General features: G+C 39.2%; 4 protein-coding genes across 9 annotated transcripts; 1 reads left to right on the top strand and 3 right to left on the bottom strand.

The window, feature by feature from the left end:
- The first annotated feature begins 4232 nt into the window (after positions 1-4232).
- Positions 4233-8981, top strand: LOC140787671 (growth-regulating factor 6-like). Its single transcript, XM_073136729.1, has 4 exons — positions 4233-4821; positions 5409-5633; positions 6063-6384; positions 7807-8981. The coding sequence occupies exons 1-4, from the start codon at positions 4410-4412 to the stop codon at positions 8645-8647; spliced, it is 1800 nt and encodes a 599-aa protein (XP_072992830.1). The 5' UTR covers positions 4233-4409; the 3' UTR covers positions 8648-8981.
- Positions 8982-11072: 2091 nt separating this feature from the next.
- LOC140786092 (uncharacterized) lies at positions 11073-12273 on the bottom strand. The gene is made up of 2 exons (XM_073134292.1): positions 11653-12273; positions 11073-11538 (listed from the first exon to the last, which is right to left on the bottom strand). Exons 1-2 carry the CDS (start codon positions 12128-12130, stop codon positions 11210-11212), a joined length of 807 nt encoding a protein of 268 aa, XP_072990393.1. The 5' UTR covers positions 12131-12273; the 3' UTR covers positions 11073-11209.
- A 641-nt stretch (positions 12274-12914) lies between these two features.
- On the bottom strand, positions 12915-19578 carry LOC140786091 (uncharacterized). Of its 4 annotated transcripts, none has more exons than XM_073134287.1 (12): positions 19410-19578; positions 18797-18986; positions 18651-18725; positions 17978-18084; positions 17654-17714; positions 17156-17215; positions 17013-17087; positions 15686-15832; positions 14958-15012; positions 14190-14312; positions 13368-13591; positions 12915-13237 (listed from the first exon to the last, which is right to left on the bottom strand). In XM_073134287.1, the coding sequence occupies exons 1-12, from the start codon at positions 19472-19474 to the stop codon at positions 13214-13216; spliced, it is 1206 nt and encodes a 401-aa protein (XP_072990388.1). In that variant the 5' UTR covers positions 19475-19578; the 3' UTR covers positions 12915-13213. The 4 variants fall into 4 exon arrangements, with proteins under 4 accessions (XP_072990388.1, XP_072990390.1, XP_072990392.1 ...); XM_073134289.1 differs by having other exon boundaries at positions 14190-14309; positions 19410-19566; XM_073134291.1 differs by lacking the exon at positions 15686-15832 and having other exon boundaries at positions 14190-14309; positions 19410-19566.
- Positions 19579-22914: 3336 nt separating this feature from the next.
- Positions 22915-27288, bottom strand: LOC140785953 (protein PHLOEM PROTEIN 2-LIKE A10-like). Of its 3 annotated transcripts, XM_073134097.1 has the most exons (4): positions 25940-27288; positions 24954-25064; positions 23763-23910; positions 22915-23318 (listed from the first exon to the last, which is right to left on the bottom strand). In XM_073134097.1, exon 1 carries the CDS (start codon positions 27037-27039, stop codon positions 25957-25959), a length of 1083 nt encoding a protein of 360 aa, XP_072990198.1. In that variant the 5' UTR covers positions 27040-27288; the 3' UTR covers positions 22915-23318; positions 23763-23910; positions 24954-25064; positions 25940-25956. The 3 variants fall into 3 exon arrangements, with proteins under 3 accessions (XP_072990198.1, XP_072990197.1, XP_072990199.1); XM_073134096.1 differs by lacking the exon at positions 23763-23910; XM_073134098.1 differs by lacking the exons at positions 22915-23318; positions 23763-23910 and adding an exon at positions 24440-24586.
- Positions 27289-27487: the final 199 nt, after the last annotated feature.

Raw genomic sequence — 27487 nt, 5'->3', positions numbered from 1 at the left:
AAAAAAAAAACAGAGTAATGTGCAGTGGTAGTGGTAGGCAGGCACAAGTGCTTAATTTTAAAACCCCTTGTAGATGGCCCCAGGGCCACCTCCCTTGCACACGCATACAAGGACTCAAAGAAGAAGAAAGTAAACTTACAAGTGACGGTGTAAAAAAAAAACTATGAAAGAGAAGGCAAAGTAATTCCTACAAGTTACAACCGATGAACTATATATATATATATATATATATATATATATATATATATATATATATATGATGATGATGATGAGGACGATGAAGAGGAGTAATAAAGGAATTGGTGTGTTTCATGCAGCACCCAACACGCACACCAAACTGCGGGTACAAACAACCATCTAGATGTTGTTCTATTCGCAGGTGGGGGCTACCATATTTATTGGACACCGTGACCGGCCAATCCAGATGCGAACTAGGGCTGGGTTCCATGTACAGTACCAAAACTAAGAACCTACCTACAAATTACCAATGGAGACGTATGGCCTGCTCCTGGGTTCCATGAGATTGACTAGAGATGTGACACGGTCTTGATGATTGACTATATTATCACCCAACGGATCCAGCTAGCTGCTCCTTAATTTTCAAAGACTGCTTCTTGAACTTTCTTTTATCGCAACCCACTGGATATATATATATATATATATGTATAAAAGATAAGAGAGGCATATAAATAACAACAATAATAATAATAAAAGGGACCACAAGGAGACAGGCGAGGCATAATAATAGGAGGGCAAAATAGGTATTTGAGAAACTAATAAGTATCTCCTTGGTACATCCATGGGTGTCGTCTATATATCTCGAGTGAGACGTGACGGAGGGGGCAGTTCAAATGCGGCTGTCGTGGGCCCCCCCATTATGTCGGCCACGAGGAGGCGAGCCTGGACGTCTTCTCCCTTCCCATCTTTACCCTTTCTCTTTTACCATCTTTCACATGCAGCCCCCTAATGAAGAATAGTATTTATGTATCCGTCCTTGTAATGTTGGTGTCCAAGTCCTAGTAGTATTTCAGAAAAATATGTATATATATATATATATATTCAGATTGGACGAGGGAGGGGGACGGGGGTTTATGTGAGAGAATCCCTCATCCCTTTGACCGAATCTTATGTCACGTGGATGGAGGGAGGTATGTGGACCACACAGCTAGACGACACATCGCTATCAGGACTCCATTGTTGGATTCCGCGAGAGGATATGATGATGACGGCATTGCCCCTCGGGCGTGATCTGTCTTACCTCTATCTGGAAACGGGGTGGGACCCGAACGAGGTGATGCCTTGGATTAGCCGCATGATTGGCGTATGATCGCAGTACACCCTCGATTGCTCGTCGATCCTCCCACACATGTCGCTTTTCCATAGTGGGAAATATAAAAAGAAAAGGCAGATCTTGCACTTGTTCTAACTTCTAAACCCAAAAAGTATCTCACAAGCTAATCATAAATCATGTTAGTTGAGATGGTGGTTATGGAGAAAGTATGTCGCCCCTAATTGTATAAAAGTACTAAGCTCGTGCGTGTGTGTGTGTGTGTGTGTGTTAAAAATAAGAAAGAGAGGGTAGGGTGTGGGCGTGGGCGTGGGCGTGGGCGTGCCAACCAGATGGTTGGACCAGCTGCAGGCCTGTGAAGGTCTTCCCAAGATTTGCAGTCACCCACTATGAGTATGAAGTGGTGGGGGACCTGGGTGAGTTGGGTTGTGGACACTAATTTTTGTGTGTAAAAAAAGGAATGGAATGGAATGGAATGGGTATTCTTCAAATCAAACTTGGCAAGTAGTCAGGATCACCTTATTACCTCATGTAAATGCACTATTAATGGTCTGCCTAGCCTTAGCATATTATAACTCCCAGTCAATCTTTAGCTTGATGGCATGGTAGATCTGACCTTAAATTAAATTCGACTAAGATATATCAAGCTCAAATTCGCCTAACAGTCAAATTGTTGTCATCTCTCTCTCTCTCTCTCTCTCTCTCTCTCTCTCTCTCTCTCTCTCTCTCTCATAGTAACAGCTCGCTAAGCTAGCTAGCAGTAATACAAGTTCACTACTGTAGGTTGGAAGCATGTCCCTCCATGTGCAAGCTATGCCACAGGTTGTGTGCAGTATTCCCAACATTCTCAATGACAAGGGAGAGCCAAGTGTTAATTTAGAGGATTACTAAGTGGAAGCAAGATATTAATGCAATTATTCCATGCAAAATGATTTATTTATCTGCGGCCGCTTAATTATAAAATTTTGTAGGATAAGAAAATTATCGCCATTGTTGATCAAGAACAATTAATGGCCATAATTCTTATATTCTAAAAAATCTCCCACTTGTTGCTTTGTAGTTGGAGAATAATTAATTTCAGGCAGCAGACCCCCAGTGGGAGGCTGAAGAAATTCTTGTACCTGGGGACACGCAAGAACTTATCGCCTAACATTTTGCCTTTTTATTTAGAAATACCAGAATATATACCTTGTAAACTAATGCCTCATTTCTAAGCACATAAATTTACTTATGTGCCCCTAAAGGTATATCAATTCGATAATAATATGGAAAAGTACATACATGTAATAAGATAATTTCTATAGTATATATTAAATTATTTCTTGTTAGAGAGAGAGCTATCTACTGTAGTTTTGATTGCCGCGAGAGATGAAATATTAACTATTGCATGGCTAAGGCGGTTCGAGTAATTACCCTACTATGCGTACACGTACGTACATATCCACGTACACTGAAAAGAGATGGAAGCAGAGGAAGCATACCTTTGGCCCCACTAAGCCTCTCAATTTGAGAGAGAGAGAGAGAGAGAGAGAGAGAGAGAGAGAGAGAGAGAGAGAGAGAGAGAGAGAGAGAGAGAGAGAGAGGTTTGTTCAATTTGAAAAAAAAAAAAAGAAAAAAAAAGTGAGGTTTGTTCAAAAGAAAAGGAGGGGGGACAAAAAGGCATACATGTCAAATAAAGTTGTTGTGGAAAAAGGATGTATGATGGCTCACATGGATGGGTGTCAAGGTTCTCTGATGAGGATTTATGGATGGTTAACATAGAACAGCACATTTGGTCAAGAAGAAGAGGGTACTTTTTAATTATTTAAGAGTTGTTCATCTGCATACCTTTTCCTATTATAAGAAATAAAAAAGAGTACTTCGTTAGCATCTAACAATAGTTTGACCAAAACCATAACACCAAGGCACAAGTACAAATATCAACCAAGCTTAGACCTTTAAAAATATATAACAAATGGCTGTAAAGCCCTCTACTTGCTAATAGTTTTCATATGCTATCATTAGTTTAAAAAATGCATAGGCTTATATATATATATATATATTCGATGGAAATATATATAATGCTACAATATATAATGGAACAATTTTGTGTTCTTCCAGTGTTCCTCTCTCATGAAGAAGTGGGGCTAGAGAGTAGGCTTAGGTAAATTTTGGAGCGTGGTCTCACGTGGTATACTCATCGATCCATGCACACCACTAGCCAGTTGCATAATAAATTTATGAGGTAAAGTGAGAGAGAGAGAGAGAGAGAGAGAGAGAGAGAGAGAGAGAGAGAGAGAGAGAGAGAGAGAGAGAGAGAGAGAGAGAGAGAGAGAGAGAGAGGGGCCATGGGAAATGAAAACAACCAACATAGTTTACAAACTACAAAGAGGAGAGGCTTGGGGTTGTGTGTGAGCTAAATGACAACAAACAGTAGCGGAGTTTACAAGGAGGGAGGAGGGGTGGTAAAAAAGCAAGTGGCAAAAATGGCGTGCCTTCTCTTGTAGGATGGTAATAATACAAACAAAAAAGAGAAGCTACCAAGCGACCGAGGAAAGAGATGAAATCTCTGTAACTACCTCATTTAATTTCCTCTGCTAGCAAACAAGTGTTGTACAAGGCCTGAACCTCCCCCAAGTGAAACCATGCACCACCTTAAGGCCACTGCTTCAATAGTCATATTGTCTCAATACTGTATCCATGTATAATTAGTTGGACCCACAACGTTTGTTGATAGATTAGTCCAAAAGGAAAGAATCACAAAGTGCAATTAGCTACAAATTGCCTAAACCTAAATAGAAAGAAGCATTTCTCTAACATTATATGTGTATATATATATTTATAACATCTCTCACACATATAGTCACATGCGTGCACCCTTAGCAATTTTTTCACACTTCAATTTTTTTTTTATAAAAAAATATCACCCTAAAAGGAAAACCAGCCTGGTTTTCTGAGCTCTAGCCCAAACCAAACCAAAAACCTTGTCTTTTCATTCACCATAAAAATGCTTCCTTTCCTCCTACACACCCCCCTCATGTCCTCACCCTCACTCCCCTCCCCATCCTATGAGCCCAACTCACTGCTTCTTTTCTCTGAGTTCATGCTGTAGGACAAGGCATTGGTGGTGGAGCTGGATGAAATGGAGCTAGGTGGGGTGGTAGGCATGGATGGGTTTGTGGGTGCCTCTCAGGAGAGTGGTGGTGGTGTCTTCTCTTCCCCGCTGACCCCCTCAGAGTCTGAACTCAGCAGGCAAAGAGGGTTGATTGGATCTGCCTTCCTCAAGCATGGGAGGTCTAGTAGTGGAACAGAGGAGCATGATTGGAGATTCCTAAAGACGGCCAGGACTGAAGCAATGCTGACAGCACCCAACAAGGCAGCGCCTTCTCTTCTTGGATCAAACTCCCATCCCCTCTTCCCTGATGGGGAGCAAATGCTTAGCTTCTCCTCGTCAGGGAAACCGGATTCAATGGTGCTCAGCAGTGATGGGTCCTTGCCTTATTACCACAAGCCATCACCATCTTCCTCAACACATTCTTATCTTAGGAATCCAGGTATACCAGCATTAGCTCTGTTCTTGTGTGGGTTTGTGTGTAGGTCTTGGATTGGAATGGGTTGGCTGCTTGGTTATTTGGTTGTCTCATTGATTCCGGTAGTGATTGGAGGACGTCCTTTCATGTCATTTGCTGTTTTTTACTCTTGAGTCTTGTCGAGAGCTAAAGCAAGTTTCTTTCTTTTCTTTCTCCCCTTTTTTTCCCACCTGATTGGTCTTGTCTCTAAAGGTGTTGATTTGCAGATGGGTTTTCTTTTCTCCTTGTTGAGGGAAAAAAATTAAGAGTGAAAATTTTAACTACAGTGCCTAAGGATCATTAACAACAACAACAAAAAAAAATATTTGGAGCATAAACATCAAAGTATTCTTCAATGATTCTTTACCCCCTTCTCCTAGCTCCTAGTTCTGTATCTGAAATAAAATAATACTAAAAGGCCTATCTTTTTCTTTTTCTTTCCTGATGATTATACAGCATGATGTGCATCATCCACTCTGCATCTTCCTGTTTCTAGATTTGATATAAAGTTTTCTCTTGCATTTAATTATTTTTCTCCTCACCTTTCTTTGATTTGTTCTTCACTGATTCAGGATTGGGTTGTGGAAGTTCAAATGCAAGCATGCCTGGAGTTTTGGCAAGAGTGAGGGGGCCCTTCACTCCATCTCAGTGGATGGAGCTGGAACATCAAGCCTTGATCTATAAATACATTGTTGCGAGCGTGCCCATACCAGCCAGTCTGCTCATTCCCGTTAGAAGAAACCTCAACCCATCTGGATTCACTCCCTTCCCAGGTGGATCTTTTGGTTCAAGCTCACGTAAGCCCTTCCTCCATCTCGAAGAGAAAGCTACAGTTTTCCTCCTTTATCGTTTACTTTTCTTGCATTATTGGTCTCATAAGTTGCCGTTGCTACTCTGTAATGCGTGGTTAATTGATTGCGAAAGTTTTGACTGAAAGCATGTTAAGGCCTGTTCCGTTTAGAAAGGGTTTCCGTATTAAACGACTCCAAATGTTACAAATGATCACATCATTCTATATCTCGTTTATATTAGCAGAGATGTGCTTTGTTCTGAGGAAAAAGTATGTCCAATCTTTATGTATCTAGTCTAATGGAGTATCCTTGATATCTTCTAGAAATTTGGACACTGGAATATATTATTTGTAACCGGAAAATGTTCGTGTGTCTTGTTAAGATTTGGTGGTATAGTAATTGATTTAGGCAGGATGTATTATGGTTGTTGTGTAGTGGGATGGGGATCTTTCCATTTGGGGTATTCTGGAAATGCTGATCCGGAGCCTGGTAGATGCCGTCGGACTGACGGGAAGAAATGGCGGTGCTCAAGGGATGCAGTCGCCGAACAGAAATATTGTGAGCGACACATGAACCGGGGCCGCCATCGTTCAAGAAAGCATGTGGAAGGCCATGCTGGCCATGCCGCGAAAGCGATAAATGTCATCGCATCTTCACAGTCAGCTTCAGCTGTTTCTGGCGGCGGATCATCTGGTAGCCTTACCATTGCACAGCAGCAGACAAAAAGTTTGGGGAAGAGCCCTGCAAATTTCAACAGGTAGAATCAAATGATTATATTGCTAAACCTCTTCTGCATTCAAAATAGCTACATCGTCATGTCTTAAAGTTGTGACTTTTGGTTCCTTTGCTTGTCATATTATGATTAAAACTTAAAACTAATGGTTAGTTTTTGAAATCGAGTAAATGAGTTGCATAATATATTATAGTTGCTTATGATCTGCTCAAGTACTATGAGTTATCCATATGGCACAAACATTTACTTCACATGTCAAATTAGCTTGTTTTGATCTTTTACTGTTAACACATATTTGTTGTAGAGTGGCATAATTTATTCATTTCTGACTTTACCGATAAATTTACTTGGTTAAATGCCTAATAAAATGCTAAAAAAACTTTCCAAGCTCAAAAAGGAAACTTATGGTTGTAAGCGACGGTGTGTCCTTGTCAAGATTTTTCAGTTCATATCCAAAAGATGAGTTGGTTGACCTTATCAAGTGACATTGTCGTTGTCGTTGTCTCATGAGCATACACGTGATCATTGCCATTGTTGTGCATGATGTGTTGGGTGGGTGGAGGAGAGGATGTAGCGGGTGACGGCGAGGGTGCAGCGGAGGTGGTAGGAAGCGATCCCAAAATGCTCTCTTTAATGATCAGCAGATGTAGAATTGTTACTATACTTAGGAATCAACTTGTACCGAAGTTAGCGTTAGCATCTCAATGAGTAGTCCTTGTTTTTAGAGTAATGCAAGCATAGGTTTGTTACAAGTAAATAGACTAATATTACAAGTTGAATTGGTTATTTGATTGAACATCATAAATACTACAGTAATATCTACGAAAAAGATAAAGAATTTCCAAAAGCAAGATACTTTTCTCCAACACAGCGGACATAATATCAAGTGGTTAAACAAACAAGATGTGTGTCATATACTGCAAAACTGGCTCTCCTTTTGCTCACGTCTTCTTCATCCTCAATGGCAAACATATGGCAAACTATGAAGTAACTATAGTTATGATCTCTCAGTTGCATTCATGTGACAAGCCTAAATTGTGCCAACCCTTGATGTTTACCTTTTAGTTTGTTCTCTGATGTTTACCTGCACTCTTATCTTTCCGGAGAAAGACAAGCTTATTAAGAAATATAATGTTATGGCATTAACTTCCAACTAGTGTATTCTTGATTACCTCAATGCTGTCCCACCAAAATTTCATAATTGGCTAACTTGTTTGGTGAATTGGTAATATCTAGATCTCTAGTGGCAGTATTTATATTTTAGTGGAGTTCGGCGAAGATAGCAGATCACATTAAATTCTATTATATTTGCAGAATCTGTCTGTTTTCTGGGATTTCCATTTAAGTTTACTGTCATATTATCGGACTCAAGTTGTTATTCTTATTTTTTAACAGACTATAAATGATTTTTTATTTACATTTAGCACGATTGTCTTTGTTATGCAGGATGTTGATGGGCATCGAAAAAAATGATCATGTGCAGGATTCCCAAGACCTCTCTATGCTAACTTCCATGAACCAGAAACCTATAGACACTTTGTTTCCCATTTCAAAACAACATAATCCCTTTGAAGAAACATCTTCCAGGGCAGATTTTGGACTTGTTTCCACTAATTACCTCATGAACTCTCAAAGAAGCTCCTCAGATAACATCAACTCTGCTTCTACACCTAAACTCAATGAACAACCGCAGACTCATTCCCTTCGACATTTCATTGACGACTGGCCCCGAAACCAATCTGATTGTTCAGCTATCACCTGGCCTGAGGTAGAAGAAATGCAATCTGACAGAACCCAACTGTCTATATCTATTCCCATGGCTTCCTCAGATTTCTCATCCTCCTCATCTCCTAATCATGAGCAGCTAAAACTATCACCCCTTAGATTATCTAGAGACCTTGATTCTGTTCAGATGGGTTTGGGCATGGGAGATGTCCTAAGTGAAGTTAGCGAAAAGCAAGCAAGTTGGATTCCGATCTCTTGGGAGTCTTCGATAGGTGGACCCCTAGGGGAGGTTTTGACCAACACTAACAACACCCCTAAGGATCAAAGCAAGAACTGCTCATCATCATCATTAAATCTCTTGACAGATGGATGGGATTCAAGCCCTCGGTTAGATTCATCGCCAACAGGAGTTCTGCAGAAGACTACCTACAATTCGCTGTCTAGCAGTACTGGAAGTAGCCCAAGGCCAGAGAATCACAAGACCCTTGACAGCGCTGGTTGTCTGTGCAATGACCTCCTTGGCCCTACCCTTGTAAATCCTCTGACCATCCCCTCGTTGTGAGCTTCCCACTAACTGAAGCATCAAGACGACAAATGGTATCAGAATGAACAAAAACTGAAAATAGGATGGATATAAATGACTAGAGTTTTTCATGCAACTTGAGTGGTGGAAAGTATGTTTATCTTTGTTTGCTATAAGAAAGGCAATATGCCTTTTGGGTTTCTTGGTTTCATCTTTTCAGCTTGTAAGTTTCTTGCTTTTGTTTTGCACTAGTTCCTTGTTGAAATACTCCATCAGCTAGTCTGCAAGGAATTGCCTCTTTGAACGAGGGTCTAAGGCTTCACGAGCATGTATTTGATATGCAATGATGGATAAGATATTGGATTTTGATGTATGATTGGTTATGTCAACCTAACATCTTGTTTCCATATGAAATTTTCTTTTCAGACAGTTTTATCCTGAGAACAGAAAATAGGGAGAAGCTTCAAAAACTTTTACTCTCCCCCCACTACAACTGAACTTTGCAGCTAATTGAGCTTATGTTTCCTTGGACATGACATGACATTGCTATCACATGGTTGTTTAATCTTGAGCACTTTCTTCTTTCCAATAATATGTGACACATCTGGTCATCTGCAGTGATAATGAATTTTTGGCATCGGAACTATAGGCAGTTGGTGCTCCAAAACAATTTAGTTAAACTATTTTACTGCTCAATTGTGCTCTCTGCTGAAAGTTTCAGGATCCTTTGGCTATACTGATTGGCCTGAGCTATAAAAAGATTCCTTGAAGATTGTTTAACCAGTAGAACTACTTATCAATTTTTTCCCCTGCCATAGGTACTCAAGCTGCATGCAGGAATTTCTTCTTTTCAGCATGCGTCCTTTGCCAGCCTAGACACAATCTTGTTATGATTTCCTCTGCAGAAGCCTACAGGCTACAGTGAGTGAATGGGAATATGGGGTTGTTTCTTTTGGCAGTACAATGAGCAGTTACTTGCCCTGTGGAATTCCTACTTTTGCATATGAATCCATGAATATATGCTATTACCACAACTGGTGCACACACCGAGAAGCTGCTACAAAGATGCCAAAATGGCTTGCATTTTGTTTTATGCGATTGCTTTCCTAAGATCCTGAGTATAAGAATACAAGATGGCGGAGCATGATTTCTTCATTGTTCACACAGTTTATTATTAGAACATACTGTAAACGATGGTTTGGGACTGCTGCAGGTTAAGAAAACAGGAGGCGAGAGCTGTGGAGGCATGTCTCGTACCAACTGCACACAAACCCTTATCCTAAGACGTGCTAAACTAACTTATGCAAGACTTTGCTTCTTGTTTTGAATGCGAACAAACGAATCATTAGTTTACTTTGATTGGGTTATAGATTCACATCGTTGGTCTGCTTAATTCTGATTAGATGATGCAGATGATCTTAATTACATGTGATCCATAATGGGTCCCTTTGATGTTTGTCTTTGCTTTGGTCACGCAAAGATGATCTTAAACATAACGCTTGAAGGGAAGTTTCGTGAACAAAATAAACAACGGTTTGGTGATAGACCTTGCCTTCCATATGACAGACATTCTAAAAGTCCTCGCCGGGAATATTATTTTTTATAAGTTTTGGATGGCATTTTGTGAAGGAAAAAATAAATGAAAAGAACATTGGGAAAGGCACACGTGGCCCCATCGGCCATTAAATTAAATGACATGGAGAGATTGATTGCAAACTTTGACAATATCCGGGCTTTTATAAAATTCCTTATGGAACAATGTTAACGTGCACATCAACATCACTTACATTATTATCCTTTCCATTTATCCCTCAACATATACATAAATATATATGATGTTTTTCTTAGACCACACATTATAGTCTTCGAGGACTCTTTATCCAATATAGGAGTGGGTAAATGTTAGAACAATGACGATGACATGGCAGCATCTCTGCGACAAAAATTGGCATGGATTGGTGATGTAATTTTTTGCAAATTAATCAAAAGAAAATTTGAGCATTGAATGGTGTGGGACAGGATGAATTGGAATTAGTAGAGTTGGAAGTCACGCATTGCAGTTTGGATGGAGCGCCCAAAATTAATGCAAGTATTTAACACCCGAAATAAATGCATATATCAACATGCCGATGAGATATGAAACTATGTTGTTGAGTCTTAAATGACGAAGATGTAATTTTAAGACCACTATAAAACTAAGACATTATCATACGTACAATTCACCTTATAGTAAAAACACAACATCATTTGAGTATCTCTTTTTCAAACGTTATTTCTTTTTTCTTTTCTTTCCTTTAAATTCTGGTCATAACATAGTGGTTGGATTCTATCGTCTCCGCAACAATCTGTATCGGAGTTTAAGATTTGATATTTGTTGGTGATACATGTGAGATTAGTATGCCAGAGATTAGATTGTTGAGATTAGTATGTCAAATTTAGTCCCATAAAAGAATAGTAATAATAAGAAGGATATATGTGCAATAGTTGATCCAAAGCTTGTGAGTTTTAAACATTTGGATTTTGTTGACCAACATAGAGAAGAACGGAATCTATCAAACTTACTCGTGAACTTACTATGACTTGCTACAGTTTACATCTCAACTATGTACAATGGAAGTCTACAATGTCTACAACTGCTTCATCACAGATCTCTTCAAAAATGGCAGCTTCAATCTCAACTCCAATCTCCCTCATCTGAGGCTGGAAATGGCTCCACTCCAAACGAGAGTTTGATAGCTCCGAGACTATCAATTGAGTGATCTTGGCTTGATCTACCTTTGGAATCTCCCATGGAAGTCCTTCCTTGTCGAAGTGCAAGCCAAACTGATTGAACGCAGGAGAGTCTGCCGCATCAAGAACATCTTTGAAGACGTCTAAAGCTTCGTTTGGCGAATCAATACTTGAGACTGTGGGCGGCGTCTCTTCTTCATCTGTAATCCAAGAATAATACCAACAATGTGAACACATGCAATTGAAGTAAAGATATTGCTTAACATTAATTAAAGTCCAAGAGATTAGCTCTGAATAAGGCATCATGAACTCACTGTGGCTATAAACTGGGGAGCTTTCATAAGAATGCAGGTCTAGAACTGAGACAGGGCTGAGCTGCTTTGAGTCCACCTCCATGCATCTCCAGTGGCCATGATTTCCGACGAGATCGTCGCCGCTGCTTCTAGAACATCCAGACCAATCATTCGGCTTGCTCCCATTAGATGAGAGGCCATCGAAAGTAGTTGATGCTCCAATCTCAGGTGCCTTGGCTTCCCAATTCAAGGCCTTCCTGACAGCCTTCGAGTACAAAATCTTGGACACCATGCATCTCAGCAACCCACACTCGTTCCTTTTGAAGTCATTGCTGGTTAACTTTTGCATCCTTCTGCTTGCATTGCCAGGCCAGCACATGCTTGTTGCCTGAGACTCCAGGATCCTAGTCGAATACCCATTCTCTATAAGGTAAATATCTAAGAAAAAGGGCTCCTGTTGCTCTTCTAGTAGCTCCGAGAGCCGCCTTCCTTGGGCCATTAGACCTCCAGCTTAGAAGGTTTGATGGAGATAGGAGCAAGAGAATTCAAAGGAATGGGGAGATGGAGTAAGGTGTAGGGTGGCTTCAATGTATAAAATGGATTGTCGGAGGTAGTAGAAATTTAAATATGTATATATGTATATATATATATATATAGAGAGAGAGAGAAGATTAAATAATTCAAATATTCACCCTGGAGCTGAGGCAGGCAACGCATTTAATGCGAGACAACCAATTGACATGGAGGAGAATCTCTAGTCAGGACTTACGACCAAGGCTTGTCTTATGGGGGGGGGGGTACTTGCATGCCAAACCATGCAGTAATACAATAAGTAACATCAAATCATCAGGTGAAAACAGTACCTAATAGTGAACGCTTTAAAAAAAAAATTCCTTTCGATTAGTGCAATTTGTTTAGACCTGTTGGTCTCATTGGGCAGTTCCAAGGTTCCTCATCAGACAGACAAATGATTCCCACAGCTTTTGTCGTGGAGTGGAGGTGGAGGTGCCCCCCGTGTTTATCCATCAGGATACAATTTTGGGAAGTGTAATACAGAGAGTATAGATGATTTGTTTGCTTGGGTCTTTATTGTCTGGACCGTTTTTGAACTCAAGCATCCAGTCTGCTTGCGTAGTTTATATGGGACCTATCTCATGTTCTGATATTCACAATCCCTTGGTTTGTAATGGACTAATGGGCCATCATTATTGGAACTTTTTGAACCAATAACTCATGCAACCTTCTTGCGCAGCATCAAGTGAAACGCAATGCGAGCCAGAGAATAGTGTGTCAAATATCAATTAAAGCAAACATCTAAAGATACACTACATTCACGATATACAGGAGGGGAAAAGCTTTTCACAGGTCTGCTGTTCGCAACATTTTGCTTATAAAGGGGTAAGACAAGACATTATTAGCTGAATGTTTTTAAAATAATGTAGAATAGAGAACAGAACGAAGGTATTGAAGATGGTTAATATACACACCACGTGCATCATTATCAATGCAGATCATAACTGATTGTTGTATATTTGCATACCCGTGTCAGAATGAAAGATGCCAACAGTAGCAGTGAAGATCATCACAGATTCAGAGGAGGACTGGCCTGAGACAGATCAACAACATATAGAGCTGTTTAATTAGTAGAAAAAAGGCTGGTTTCCTCCCTCCAAGAAAGGACGCAGCTTAAAAAAGTATATCTGTTTAAACCATATTCTGATGCTGTGAGAACTCACCTTGAACAGAAGGTCATGCGCAATGTGCTCCCAAGGCAGAGAGATGGACATCAAACAACACTTCAGAGGCAGAAGTTCATCAGATTTCCTGTTGGTAGATGCGGCAGCATAAGCATGCTTTGCCAACTCAGAAGCAGCAGAAGCTGCTTTCTGAACTATGCTGCCTAAGTCTATCCCCAAATGTCTCTTGGATAAAGGCGATGTCAAACTTGAACGGCTTTGATCTGCAATAACAGCAGGCCGGTCCTCTCAGATGTGAGCAAGTGATGTATTCAAAACCATAAACCATTTCAATGCTGGAGGCATTGATCAAATATATAGTATTTGAAGTTTTGAACAAGTTTAGTAAACATAAATTTGTGTGCATCCTTCCAGAGCGAATTATGTCACACAAAATGAAAAACTGATTTAAGTACGCTCTAAACTCTTATCAAAGTCAACTGTACTTATCCTGAATTACAACAATTTGAGTGGACATGTTAAGTTATTAACGACAGCCACTCCTGTGCACATGACTAACAATAAAAAATAAAAATAAAAAATCGACCAAGCACATGTAATGTACACACTCATACACATAACACATGTAATGTATCACGCCGCGATGAGGCTTTTCAAATTTAGTTATGATTTATTAACATTTGCATTTGTTATAACACATAAAGCAAATGTTGATAAATCATAAATGAAAAACTAAATTTGAGAAGCCCAGTTGCGGTGTGATACATTACAACCAAATTGCTGTTGGATCACTTCTTAACTCAGAAAATCTAACTGGTTTACTTTCATAAAAGAATCAACAAAATCATTAAACCCATCTACCTGCTATTCCCGAAACAGCAACTTCAACTTCACCACGACCTCCAGGTCCCCTCATATAAAGCCTGTCAGTTTTAGACTGAGCACTCCCAAGTGATAAAAGGCTCCCAAATCTTGATCTCCCTGCTGTTAAAAAGTTGGGAAAAAGAGGATCTTGCTCCATTAGGAATGAAACAAAAAGAAAGTCACACAACTAATGGAGGTAATGACCGATTTGGTTAAACTTATCAAATATTGCACCACAGCCATTTAATACTCGCATAATTTTAAATAAATATTTGTGGTAAGATAATCTATGATCAAAATGTAAATAAACCAACTTATAGCTAGAAAAGATAGTTTTTCACCTTATGTAAACAGTCTGTTATTATTATTATTCAATTTTTCTCTATCAACCAAATCAAAGATTGCTGATACTTGACATGCAAACAGATTTGGAGAAAACTGTTGCAGCCAGACCAATTTGAAGGGAGAAAAGATTTCCTTTTCTGGCAAATATACTGCTTATATTCTTGATGCGTCTAGTCACCAAATTATATATTTCACCTTAGATCTGTCGGAGCTAATGTATAAATACCACATGTGCAGTTTTCTACTTTTTCATTTCTCAGATCATTCCTCGGCTCGGCTAAGATTATGGAATGATGCAAACTTCCTTTCCCAACTAAGTTCTATGAAAAAGAAGACATCCAAGTATGTTATTCTTTTGTTTATTCACACAATATAAGAAAAGATCCATTATACTGGAATAAAAGCACATTGAGAGCACACCATCATATGCTTCCCGGACCATCTGATAGCTGACAAATCCAGAGAAGAGAGTAAGCTGCAGTTGCATAAAATACTCATGTCAAAGAAATTTGTCCAGATAGTCAGATACAAGCTAGTAATATGTAAGTCTTACAAGATAATCTTAAACACTTGCACATCAGACAGAATCAGAGAAACCGACATAAGCAATATTTAGTTAACAAAAGTCAAAAACCAAACGATCTATGGGAAAAGCAAGTGTTGCATTTATGCTTGATGAACCAAGAAAATTTTACACGTAAAGAGTTCATCACTTCACATGTTGACACTTTTCATGGCCATATTCAGATTCACTAATGTAATTGCTATTCTGCTGGGTTAGGTAAATGATCCAAAAATATCAAAAATTTCAGCCAAACGTACTCATACTGCTGCTGCTATTACTAAACTACTACTAAGGTCATACAATCACGCGTTGTAATTTTGGTCATCTATCCTTTCTGCATCTGCTTACGCTCATTAAGGATTTAAGCAACATGAACAAAGCAAGACTCACCAATAAATTATCACCACGCATCCATGAATAAAGCATTTTCTTTTTTAATTTCAAACAGGACAATTTTTTTCTGCAATATAGTCAATTAGCAGATACTTCAAACCTTAGATTGCTTGATTCATTCACCATTGCTCTCACCTCTTAGCAAATTAGTTATCACATCAAGCAATAAAGGTCTAGGAAGACAACTAACCTTAGATTGTGTGACTGTTTCATCTTCACCATCACCTCTTATGGGCCTACTCAAATTGGAGTCACATGGATCATTTTCTGCTGGAAAAGCAGGCCCATCATGTGCATTGAGAATTACACAATAGCAATGATCTACTTCTGACAAAACCTGCTCAAATTGAAAAAAAAAAAAAAGAAATTTAATATGATAATTTTGTGTTATACAATAGAATTGCATGTGCTTCAGAAAAAAATCAAAGTTAAGTCAGGTGGATAGAACAATAAACACAGTAACCAAAGAACTAAAACAAGATAACTGAGAATCATGGTAACTAGAGATAATGAAAACTGTAAGGGAAAGAGTAGCTTGGGTAGCTGCAGATTGAGCAACAAAGATAGGAACTTGAAACTACCTAAAAGGCCTATTTGCCAACAAAAAGAAAAGAACGAAAAGGTTTTGGGCAGCAAAGATTAGCTCAATGGGCCAATAATAGACAGGAACATGGAGCATCCTTGTGTCAAAAAGTCTTGGTTCCTGGCAAAATACCTAAAAGGCCTATTTGCCAACAAAAAGGAAAGAAAAGGTTTTAGACATCACTCCAAGTGTGTGTTGCAGGATTCTCATTCAAACAACATTGGTGGTGTTTTCTATGTATTTTGAAGACCATGCCTTCGCGCTTTTTATTTTTTTTATTTTTGTAACGTCTCCAAGTGTTAAATCTCAAGAGATGAAGATGTCGATGCATTGGAGGTTAGCATTTCAAAAGGACTTCTCCTAAGAAAAATAAGAAAAAGATGCAAAGCTAGTCACTGGCTGCTGCTCGGTGCCACCAGCCGTGGAAGGGAGACCTGGAGAGAACATGAAGGGGACAATCGAAAGAGGGGTTTAATGTTTAGCTTTAGGGTTGTAGCGAGCAAGCGAGAGAGAGAGAGAGAGAGAGAGAGAGAGAGAGAGAGAGAGAGAGAGAGAGAGAGAGAGAGAGAGAGAGAGAGAGAGCAGCGATGGTTTTTTTAATAAATAATTATTAGTTAAACCCAATTCCTTAAATCAAATCCAACACATTTCCAATACAATTCATTAATTGGCGGGCCGATTAGCCCACCCATCTTACGTAGAAGCCATTGAGCTTAGCAGGGCGGCCGATGTGCCACCTCGCCATGGCGACCGCCAAAAATGCTATTAAAATCACTGAAGAGGACAAGAACTTTCAAGATAATGATGAACTGTTGTTTCTTGAAAGAAGGTACATGTGTGCATATTCATGACATTGAGACTAGTAGGGAGAAACCAAGAGTCTATGTCCCCAAAGAATGCAAATATTCAATGCAAGAAATTTAAGGCATCTCACCACAGCATCAAAAGTGTCATCGAAGTCATCAACAGCAAAACAAATGTTTGGATAGGCAGGCAGAGTTTCTGCAGCCTGTAAAGAAATAGAAGAAGATTATTAGACAAAAAAACATATATATTAGAGTTGAAAATGGCAATCACCTTTTTGTGATCCAGCAGAAAATTAACACGGCTTGGAGATGCATATACAGTTTTGATAACCTGTTTCAATAAGTATGTAAGATTACCACTTATTTTATAGAATAAAATTATTGATATCAGAGACCAGGGAATAAACAACGCAAGGATAAATCGTAGCATGCCGAGTTTAGAAAGAAATTATGATCCTTATTTTCTGAATCTATCCTTGTGCTATGTACATATTTACAAACTTAATGGAATTTAAACAAGTTGTGAACAATTTTCCCTCTAAAATACAGCTTGTTACCATGTGGACATCCCTTGACCCTAACAGAACAATATCACATAAGATGTCGAAGAAAAACAATTAAGCAAGAAATCCATAAGGACCCTGAACATAAGAGGATAAACAATCAATTTCTTGTAATATTCTTATATAACAACAACAATTATAAACTTAAAAGTTGAAAAAGCACTATGAAGGGAAGAAAGAAAGAAATAGCTTTACTACAAATGTACCTTGTATATAGGAGATAATGTTGTACTCTCTCCATTTTGATGTCTGCGAAGAGCCTGAATACTGTAGAAGTTATTTAAAATACTTATGAAGCTCCATATATAGTGAAAATTAGAAGGAAAATGTATATAATATAATATGCATATGTATGTGTCTGTCTACATAAAGATACTTCTTGTCAGTCAAGTATAATATTCGATTTTGATGCAAGGTAATGGATTTTGAATCTTCAATGTCACCTTACCACTTAACAAAATTGGCTCAAAATGTCATGTAAAACATTAATCATATTATACTATAAAAAGGGAAAGGTAGTCACAAAATACCTGCAAATTGCGACTGTAACTGTGTATGATGTGTGGGCGATTAAATTCAAGTAAAAGGAAGGCCCCCAATCAATGTCAGCAGAATTTGCACCAATCACTTTTTCAAGCTGGTTTTCATGAAAGTAAGGAACTTATTAGTATAAAAGTTCAACAAATACTGTTGCTTTCAATTCAGTATTTTGCTCTATCCAAAAAAGTGAGTTAACAATACTAGTTCTAAGGATTCAGCTGTAAAATATAGACTGTCAACTTGGGCCCTTTGACATGTTGCTCAAGTTTCAGAGAAAATAACTTTTCCAAAGAAGAAGCAAAACAAATTGTTGATTCCAGCCTATCTCTCTAAAGTATTAAGGATATGACAAAAGAGCTAGTGAAACCTGCAAAAGCCACAAAAACAAAACTTGAAAAGGTTCTTCTGAATACCTTAAAATCTCTCTGTAAAATATCCTAGTTTTCATCCCATACATATGCAAAATCAAATAATATAATTCTTAGTATGCACCCCGAATTAGAAAGTATTGTGACAACAATAAACTCCATCTAATGCATGCTTAGACTTGCTTTCTCGGGGGTGTCGCAACAAAAGGGAGACATAATGCTCTGCGAATTAAAAGGAAAAATAGAACATGCCAACTCTGGCAAAATGAATGAAGAAAAACTTTCTTTACATTACCGTAGGAGCCCATCTCCGGACAAAAAAAGGAGAAGCATCATCCATATTATCATTGAAACCATAACCATGCAAACTCTGGGCACAACAATATCAAATGATTAGCTGCGCAACAATAATAACAATATGGGCTTTGTAGTTAAACATACCATATTCCTAACGAAAAAAATGAGGTCATCCTCTTCCCGTCCTTTTGCTACCCTACCACGTACAAAATACATGTCCAGCACTTCATGCCAAAATTGAGCGTCCATTCCAACATCAGAAGCATCTTGCTCATCAACTACTGTCCATCCCAACAAGTTGGAATGCTTTTTCACCATACTCAGTAACTCATACCTGATCACAAGAAGAATAATAAAACAGAACATTTGCACGGCCCTCAAAATCCAAAAAAAAAAAAAACGATCATCACGAGCAAATAAAGAATTTATATTAACAGCCCGGACTCCGCATCAAGATTCTCAACATGTAGCACGAACCTTCTAAAAGTTGCAAAGAAACAATAATTTCTTATTCCGATTACATTTCTCGCTAAAGATATTTACATGTTACGACCAAACGGAGGATTCTTAGAACGTTCACAAGCGCGAAATCAATGACCATCAACAGTAGGACCTCCTATTACCCAAACGGGTAAACATGTTGGCACCAAGAAAAGAAACCTTAGAATTCCTATAAGAAACCCTAGGATACGGATTCGGCATCAAGAACGTAGAAGAAGAGGGCCAGCGAGAGGGAGAGAGCGATGGGGTTTCATACCTGGAGGGTGTTTCGCCGTCGATGAGGCCAATTCCGGAGACGGAGATTTCCTTCGTCTCCGCCATCTCCCAAGCATCTCTCCCCCGCGTGTCACAGGCAAAGGGTTGGTTGATAGAAATAAAACAAGCAAAGAGGGGCGCGGAGTCGAGGCATCGAATTGACGAGTGACGAAACTGCTTATCAACCTGGCAATACCGTCGGTTACGGCAAAGTCGGCGCAGACTATTGAGGATTGATGGGCCTAAATGGGCTATATCCTAATTTATTCCAGCCAATCCCCCCCTAAGCCTAAGGTTATGCCTTCAAGGCCCAGATGGACTTTGGGCTTCCAGTTGGCTACGAATAAATTTTGACAATCCTTTAAAAAAAAATAAAAAAATAGAAAGGCCCACATAACGTTTGAAGCCAGTTTGAATGATTCAACTACAAGTACTTACTCAGGAGTTCTGATGACTTTCCAGGAGACAGACACGAAAACGCATTCCTAGCCATCTGCAGAGATTCTGATAGTTGAATAATAGTTCTCATCCACTGGAGGAAAATTTATGACAATCTGCAACAAAGATTTCTCGTTCTACGTATACTAATACTATAACCAACTCGGCCATTCAATGTCAGATCGTTCTTGCAAGCTACATATCTTGCACTCCTACTCAAATTTCATTATCCAAGATGGGCATCTGCACACCACCGTGTAAGTTTCAGCTGTCACGATTAATGGACATGCATGCCATTCCAATTAATGGGGCACGAGAGGTACTGATAACTATCCTCCAAATTAGTCGATGACGAGAAACAGAGATCAGCAGTACGTAGTATTTGAGAAGGCTGCAATTAATCTTTTATGTCATTTTATACAAGTGGAACTGCTATTAATAAGTTGACACATTCTCTGTAATATGAAAGTTGACGAGAAGAATTCTTTTTTTTCTTTTTTGCGGGTCTCAGAGCTGTCTTTTGATTATGAACATGGAAGGATTCACAGTATGGCAGCAAGTTCAAAGTTGACCGGATTATTTTCCTGTGTAGACGCAGCTGATTGCTTGCTGCCGTATATGTATTGAAGTTGAGAGGAATTTAAAAAAATAAGGAAATAAATATTTGTTGAAGTCAAAAGCAATTTAAAAATGTAGAGATTATTTGGAGCATATTACTGCATGATCTCCTTCATTTTGCTAGTAGAGAAAATATGCTTGATGACCAAATGGAATCTTTTTCCTGCAGAAAAAGAGACGGAATCTTTCTACGTGATTGATGATCTATAACTCTAAAGGGCACTTAGTTTGGAAGATATATCAGAGGTTAACAACCAAGAGTATGACCATACAGTGCATGTTTGAACGTAATTGCGTCATTATCTATGTTTGTTGGATAATTAGAAGCACAGGTGGAAATTTTTTGTAGTTAAGAATATTTTTAAACGGGTAATTTTGTGTTGAACTCAGCCAACAAACTCGGTGCATGTTATAGTCTTACAATGAGACTAATTTTCTCTCTGGCCGGCACTAAATAACGATTACATGATACCCTATATGTACTTAAGCTTGTAGTTAATACAAGAAAAGGCCAACAAACTGAAAGCATCCTTGTCCTTCTCGGGCACAAACGTAACAAAAAAGCTTAGTACAGTAGAATGGCTTTTTCTTTATTAAAGATTCTCAAAATATGGTGATAAATATATTCCCTCTTGCATAAAAAAATAAAAGTAAAATCCAAGTACAATGCATGCCGAAGATATTTAAGAGATCTCAAATAGAATAAAATGTTGGCAAATGGTTGAGTTGTCTTTTTCAGTTGTTAATTGGCATCGGAAGGATTAGATGTTTAACTATAAAAAGAGTATGGGCTCAGAAATTATAAAATAAATGAAAGGAGTAGTAAATAGACGTAATTAAGCTAGCGTTGACAAAAGGTAGAGATATAGCAGTAGTTGGACCCGTATGAACGAACAGTTGTGGATTTATATACAAGTCGCCGGCGCATGTACAGAACCCAAAGTCGGCGACAGAGCAGACTCTCTACCTACGAATTCTGCGGCGATAAACACGAGGGCAATTGCTCCTATTAGAGGCCCAAAAGGACCGTCCATTCTTTTATCTATCCATCTATCTATTTAAGCACCTGTTATCTCCTCTCTACTTCCCACTCTCTTCTCTGTATACAAGTACAATTACATAAATCCCATCGTAGCTTTCTTCGCTTCCAGCCATGTCAACGAAGTATACTTCCCTGTTTGCGGTAGCTCTTCTCCTCCTTGTATCCCTTAGCCAGGCAAGGAGGGCAGGGCCAGCAGATCCAAAGATTAATGGACAGGTAGAAGGCTTAGAGGTACGTTGTTCTCAATCCATTTTTGGTCAAAATGGATGAGGAAAAGGCTGCATAAAAAATGGAACGTCTAACTTTTATTAACCAATTATTGTGTATTCTCCTTTTTTTCCGGCTAACAGGGAGTTGTGGAGGCCAACTCTGAGGAAATGGATGAAAGATGCAATGGAGAGGGCCAAGAGGAGTGCTTGATGAGGAGGACACTGGTGGCTCACACAGACTACATCTACACCCAAGAGAAGCATAACTAAAAAACCAACTGGTGTGCTTATTTCATGTGTCTATCCTTATGATGACATACAGTAGAGTGTTGAGTAGGTTTTGCATGACTCTAGTAAGCGAGAGTGTGAGCATGACTCTAGTGAGCGAGAGCGTGAGAGACATTTTGGAGCTTTTGTGATTGCATGCTTTCAAATCCCAGTCCTTCCTGTTACTTCTCTTATCTTGTACTCCCCATGCTTTCAAAGATTTCATTTGAGAGAATAACTAAGGAAAGAGATCCTTTGAACGACTCAGGGTACTAAGTCTTATCAGATACGTAATTCTGTTCGATTTGTTTGATGATGTTGCAACTCGGTTACAATTTGGTGAAGAGCATAGTCTAAGCTTTTAAGCTTAATATTCAGAGTTTCAGAAGACCGTCTTATTTTTCAAACATTCACACAGGAACTATCTTGCTTCTTTTAATGAACAGTTGACTTTTATTACATGAATAAAGTTCTCCAATCTGTCGAAGCTCTGGGATTAATTATCTTCTCTTTCTTGTCTGTGAACAAAGGAAGAGACATGGTTTTCTGAAGAAAAAAAAATAGAGAACATGGGTTAATTATGGAGCAATGGTGTGTAAAAAAAATCCAAAATATATGTGATACAGCACAAAAATTGATACAAACATAGATCCCACGAAGATACAAGACTATAATACATGTCTATTGAAACTAATCTTTATCCTACTCATAGAGCTTTAAGTAGTCTTCACTCTTCACACTTTCGCATCAATATACGTACGTCCTTTTATATCTACTCAATGGTGATCAGTTGGTGCTCTCATTTATCTACATCAGAATGGCAATATATATTACTGGTAACCAGTTCAAATCTGTATCTAAGAAGACAATTTTTTGTAGTTACTCGATAATTAGATCTATATCTATAGGATTCATGAGAAAAGGAAGGCATGGAAGTGAATTGGTTGCGTTTATTTGTATCAGATATACTTCAAAAATTCCATCACTCACTTAGAACACAATGCTAGTCAAACTAATCACATTCACATTTTCAACTTTAGAAACTAGGAGTTCTAACTCGATCATGCAATAGTATCTCATGATCACCCCAGCCTCGCAGGACTTTGACCTTTTTTGCTGCGCAAAAAGCACGACTACTTCTTTCTTCAGGAATCTCTACTCCACCATTGCCAGATACAGAGTGGTGTCCACAAAGCCACTAGTGAAAAGTAAGCACTGATGCATCCAATGGCAGGATAAAAGCCCATTAGGAGATATCCAAATCCATTTGGAGTGACGGGTCCTCGTCTGAGCTCTGACTGCTGTATCATTGAGGCTCTTCGAACTATCAGAATTCCTGCAAATAATGATAAAACGCATTTGTTTACTTCAGACGCAATTCAGTTTACATTAGTTTTTAAAATTATATCTTAAAGGAATAGTGATCAATTTTCATCGATTTTTGTCAGCTATCTGATACACCCCTTCTCTGTTTTCTAAGCTTAGGAACCTTACTGGCATATTTCCATGGCCCTTACTAGCTTTTCCAACCACTGAGAGATTGCAGTGGCTTTCATGTCAAACCCAGATAATTATGGACCTTTGGGGCTTAGGTCCCACCAGCCCTCCACGTTTAACTTCAGGAAGATAAGCATAATAGGAGAGAGGAAAATTTTGATCCACATAGTAGACAACCAAGGATGGAGAGAAGTCTAGCTTCCACACAATAAAGTTCACATTGGAATGGAGACATTCTATAGGGATTCATTTATAGTGAAAGAAAGAAAGAAAGAAAACGGACCCCAGTACACTTGTTGCTATTTTCTAGCTGAAGCTAGAGGTGAGTCAGTTGCTGATGTCATGTCCATGTAAGAATGATCAACAAGATTCTGGATCCAATTTGCATATCAAATATAAGTTCTTGATTCTGCCATATACCAAAACTTCACCTATCAAATAAAGACGGCCTTTACTAGTGTACAATGAAGACAAGATCATCATAAACTAAAAAGGAGACAGAAATATATTAAGAAAACAAAGACTGGTGAAGTAATACTTGGCATTCTAAAGAACCTGACATTTTTTAAGGAAATAGATGAGAAATATTATCACGTACGGTAGGTAACAAGGTTCAGTTCAAGCAACGAGTCTAAGAGTGGACGGAAGTCGGTAATCCAAAGAAGATACTGGAGATGTATGTTGGACGATAATTCATTGAAATCTTCAATGTTTTAAAATACAGAATTATTAGAATTTCTATTTTGACAACCAATTAAACCCCATATCTACATCTTGATAACAATATTGAAATTCGATACTGACTCATGATGGATATACAAATCTATACACATTTTAATCTGCTTGACAAGAAAGCAGGGGTGATATTCCACCATTTGGAATCTTCACTAAAAGTACTTCAAGTAGTTCCAGGTCATCTAAAGTTCCTACAGTCAAATTATGAGATCATCTTCATAAGTAGGGATAAGAAGACCTGTTAAGAAATAAGAGTTAAGAACACAGAATTTAACTAATTGATGAACGACCAATTTCAAAGGGATAAGAGAGAAATTTTTATTACAAATACTGCTCGAGAAAGAAGGCCATAAAATTGATATGCACCTGTCCCTGAGACCAATGGATAAAGTAAAAAAACATCACAATCTACTTTCAAGACCAAACTTATCATTAGGCATGTAAGAACTACTAATACATTCATATATGACCATGTATTACCTAAAGAAATTAAGGGTACTATTACTCTTCATGTCCTACATTTTCCGGCACTTAGGATTGGAGTGTATTAGTGTAAAATCGTTGGACAACTAATCTTACAAGCTATAACCATACTCATTTTTATTTGCTCCGGTATTTTCTGATATTGAGTACCCTATAAATTTGGTTTTACAAAAAATAGTGCATCAATAATAAAAGTTGGGCTTAAGGTCAAAGCACAGTTTAAGGTTGCAAACTAGTGAAATTTCTCACTACTTACAGCATTCTCAAATGATTCCATAATATGGAAAGTTCTTGAGCTTGAGCTTAAGCCTTCATCTCCATACATGTTAAGCCATGCTTCTGTTAATGCTACCCGATGGCTTCACAACTGCAAAAGAGGGAGAGCCAAAGTTTGGCAGTGGAAAAGAGCTAGTCAGGAAGCCATCAGGAAAGGTGACATCCAGATCAGGTACAATAGATAAAAATAGGAATGGCATAAAATCGTAGACGCGGAGATAAAGAGACATTGAGATATTAGCTCTGCGGCTGCATTTAGGAATTGGAGGCGAAGCAATCATGATACTTGTAAATTACGAAAGGTCAATCAATAAACAAAGAAGATTACTCTTTAGATTTTTCATGGCCAGTAGTCAATGAATTTTTATGGCATGAAAGATCCCTAGTTGACATAGGGCATACAAAGTGGTGCAGCTAAAATAACTAAAAGCTCAACAAAAAAATGCAATTCTATGTGTTGCTTGATGTACAGAAAATTCACACATCTGATTACAGAATCAACTGGAACCATGAAGCCGAGTATCATGTTCTGCTGTTTCAAATGCAGCAAAAAAGATAACTAAAATTAACATGCAGATAGTATCACTAACCGCTAGAGAACAGAGCAGAAACAAAATTCTTCGAAAAGATCGATTATTACGGAATGAATTTTTTTGTGCAGTACTTATACTCTAGGTCTATTCTCCTCGAGCGACATCAGTTTATAGAAATATATCATTGTTCCCGCATGCAATATTTCAAGCTTCCTTTCGTAAATAACCCAAAGAAGGCACTTTACAAGAAAGATATCAGTTTCAGGCTGCAAGACAAATTATGCCAGTAAAGTGTGTGTATATATGAACACTATATAACCCTTTGGATGTGATTTTCCTTCCATTTGGCCATTTAAAATTGAAGAATCGTAGTCTCTTCCAAAGCAATAAGAGCAATAATTGTTACACCTTTCATAACAATACAAGAGCTTACAGTTCAGAAGATCACATCTAAACTGGAAACAGAAGTCTTGTCCCAATTGACACATGCATGCACAGGGCAAGACATATCGTGAAAATTGCCATGGATTTGGCGCTGAGATACCTCACTGCTTCCAAACCCTTCTCCACTACTTCATCACGAGCAACACCGATGCTTCTCTTTGCACCACTCGAAAGCTTCCACAGCAGGAAATCAAGAAAAGATTTCACCATCTCGGATGTAACTCTTCCCGTTACATCGAGCACCAACCTCCTGTTACTCAGAATTGCCAACGAGGAATTCGACCTACTACTGACTTCTCGCCGCACAATTTCTAGGTCGGGGACAGGCGAACCCAGATTCGGAGTAGTCATCACCTGATGAGATGTCTTTACGAGAGTCTCCACGGCCCCATTACAGACCGAGACCAAGAGGTCCTTCACCTTCGCCTCATGCGCAGGGTTGGTGATACCCGAGAGGATCTCATCACAGGCGTTGATCGATATCGTCCTCTCAAGGTACACCGCCACGGCCGTGCTCACAAACACCTGGACGGAATGACCAACGACCTCCTTCCCCTTCTCACTACACATCAAATCAAGCCATCGTGGAAAGCCAGCCGTCCGATCGATCTCGGAGTCGAACGCCATCACCAGGTTCTTGGCGAAGCTTCCAACGACGACAGAGACGAATCCGGATCCGGCAGGTGAGAAGAGCTTATCAAGAACTCGATCCGACTGGGAATCGGAGACGGACACCAGACCTCGAACAATTCCCTTGGTCAGAGCTTGGGAAACGCTCGAGACGGAGCTCAAGAACTCCTCCGACCTCGAGATCTTGGAGATTTGGACCAAACTGGAGGGGATTTCGTCAGAGTCGGAGCGAAGGAAGCGATTCAAGTCGGAAGAAACAAGCGCGACGGCTTCGGCAGAGGAGGAGACGGCGTTGACGAGGGCAATTAGGGCATGGAATAGCCGCACGAGCTTCTTGCGTCTCCGGACAACAGAAGGGAGATGGTAGAGTCTATAGGCGCCGTAACCGGAGATGCCGGCGGCTGCGGCGAGGAGGAGCCATCTCCGGCGCCGTCGCGGTAGATCGACAACTGCCTCCATGAGAGAGAGAGAGAGAGAGAGAGAGAGAGAGACTTTTGTATGGGAATTGGGACCTAGGGTTTCGGGAATTGGCGGGGTCGGAAACCCTAGGTAAGGGGAAGGATGCAACAGACGTATTTAAAGCGAAGAAGACATCTCGAACCGCGAAATGGAAATACCGTTGGGCGGAAAAGATTATCCGACACGAAGCTCGCACAAAAAGCGACTACATTTTGGACCTTGAAGTCCGATGAAGACAGTGGCGTAGCCGCGTAGGAAATTGTATGCGGGATTCGATCTTTATTTACGGATACAGCTCGAGTCGTGCGAACTGATGGTTGAGAAGAATAATTAAAGTTGTAATAAATCAGTAATTGGAATCGGAGTGAGTAGACGACTAATGGGAAAGATAGTCGTAGTATCCCAAGCATTACCACTGCATTTCCTAGCATTTCTCTTAAATTTTTTT

This window comes from Typha latifolia, chromosome 4 (genome assembly GCF_019914945.1).
Source record: "Typha latifolia isolate L0001 chromosome 4, TyphaL0001v2, whole genome shotgun sequence".
NCBI lineage: Eukaryota > Viridiplantae > Streptophyta > Magnoliopsida > Poales > Typhaceae > Typha > Typha latifolia.
The sequence above is the reverse complement of the archived record's forward strand: the minus strand, read 5'-3'. Positions and strand labels throughout refer to the sequence as shown.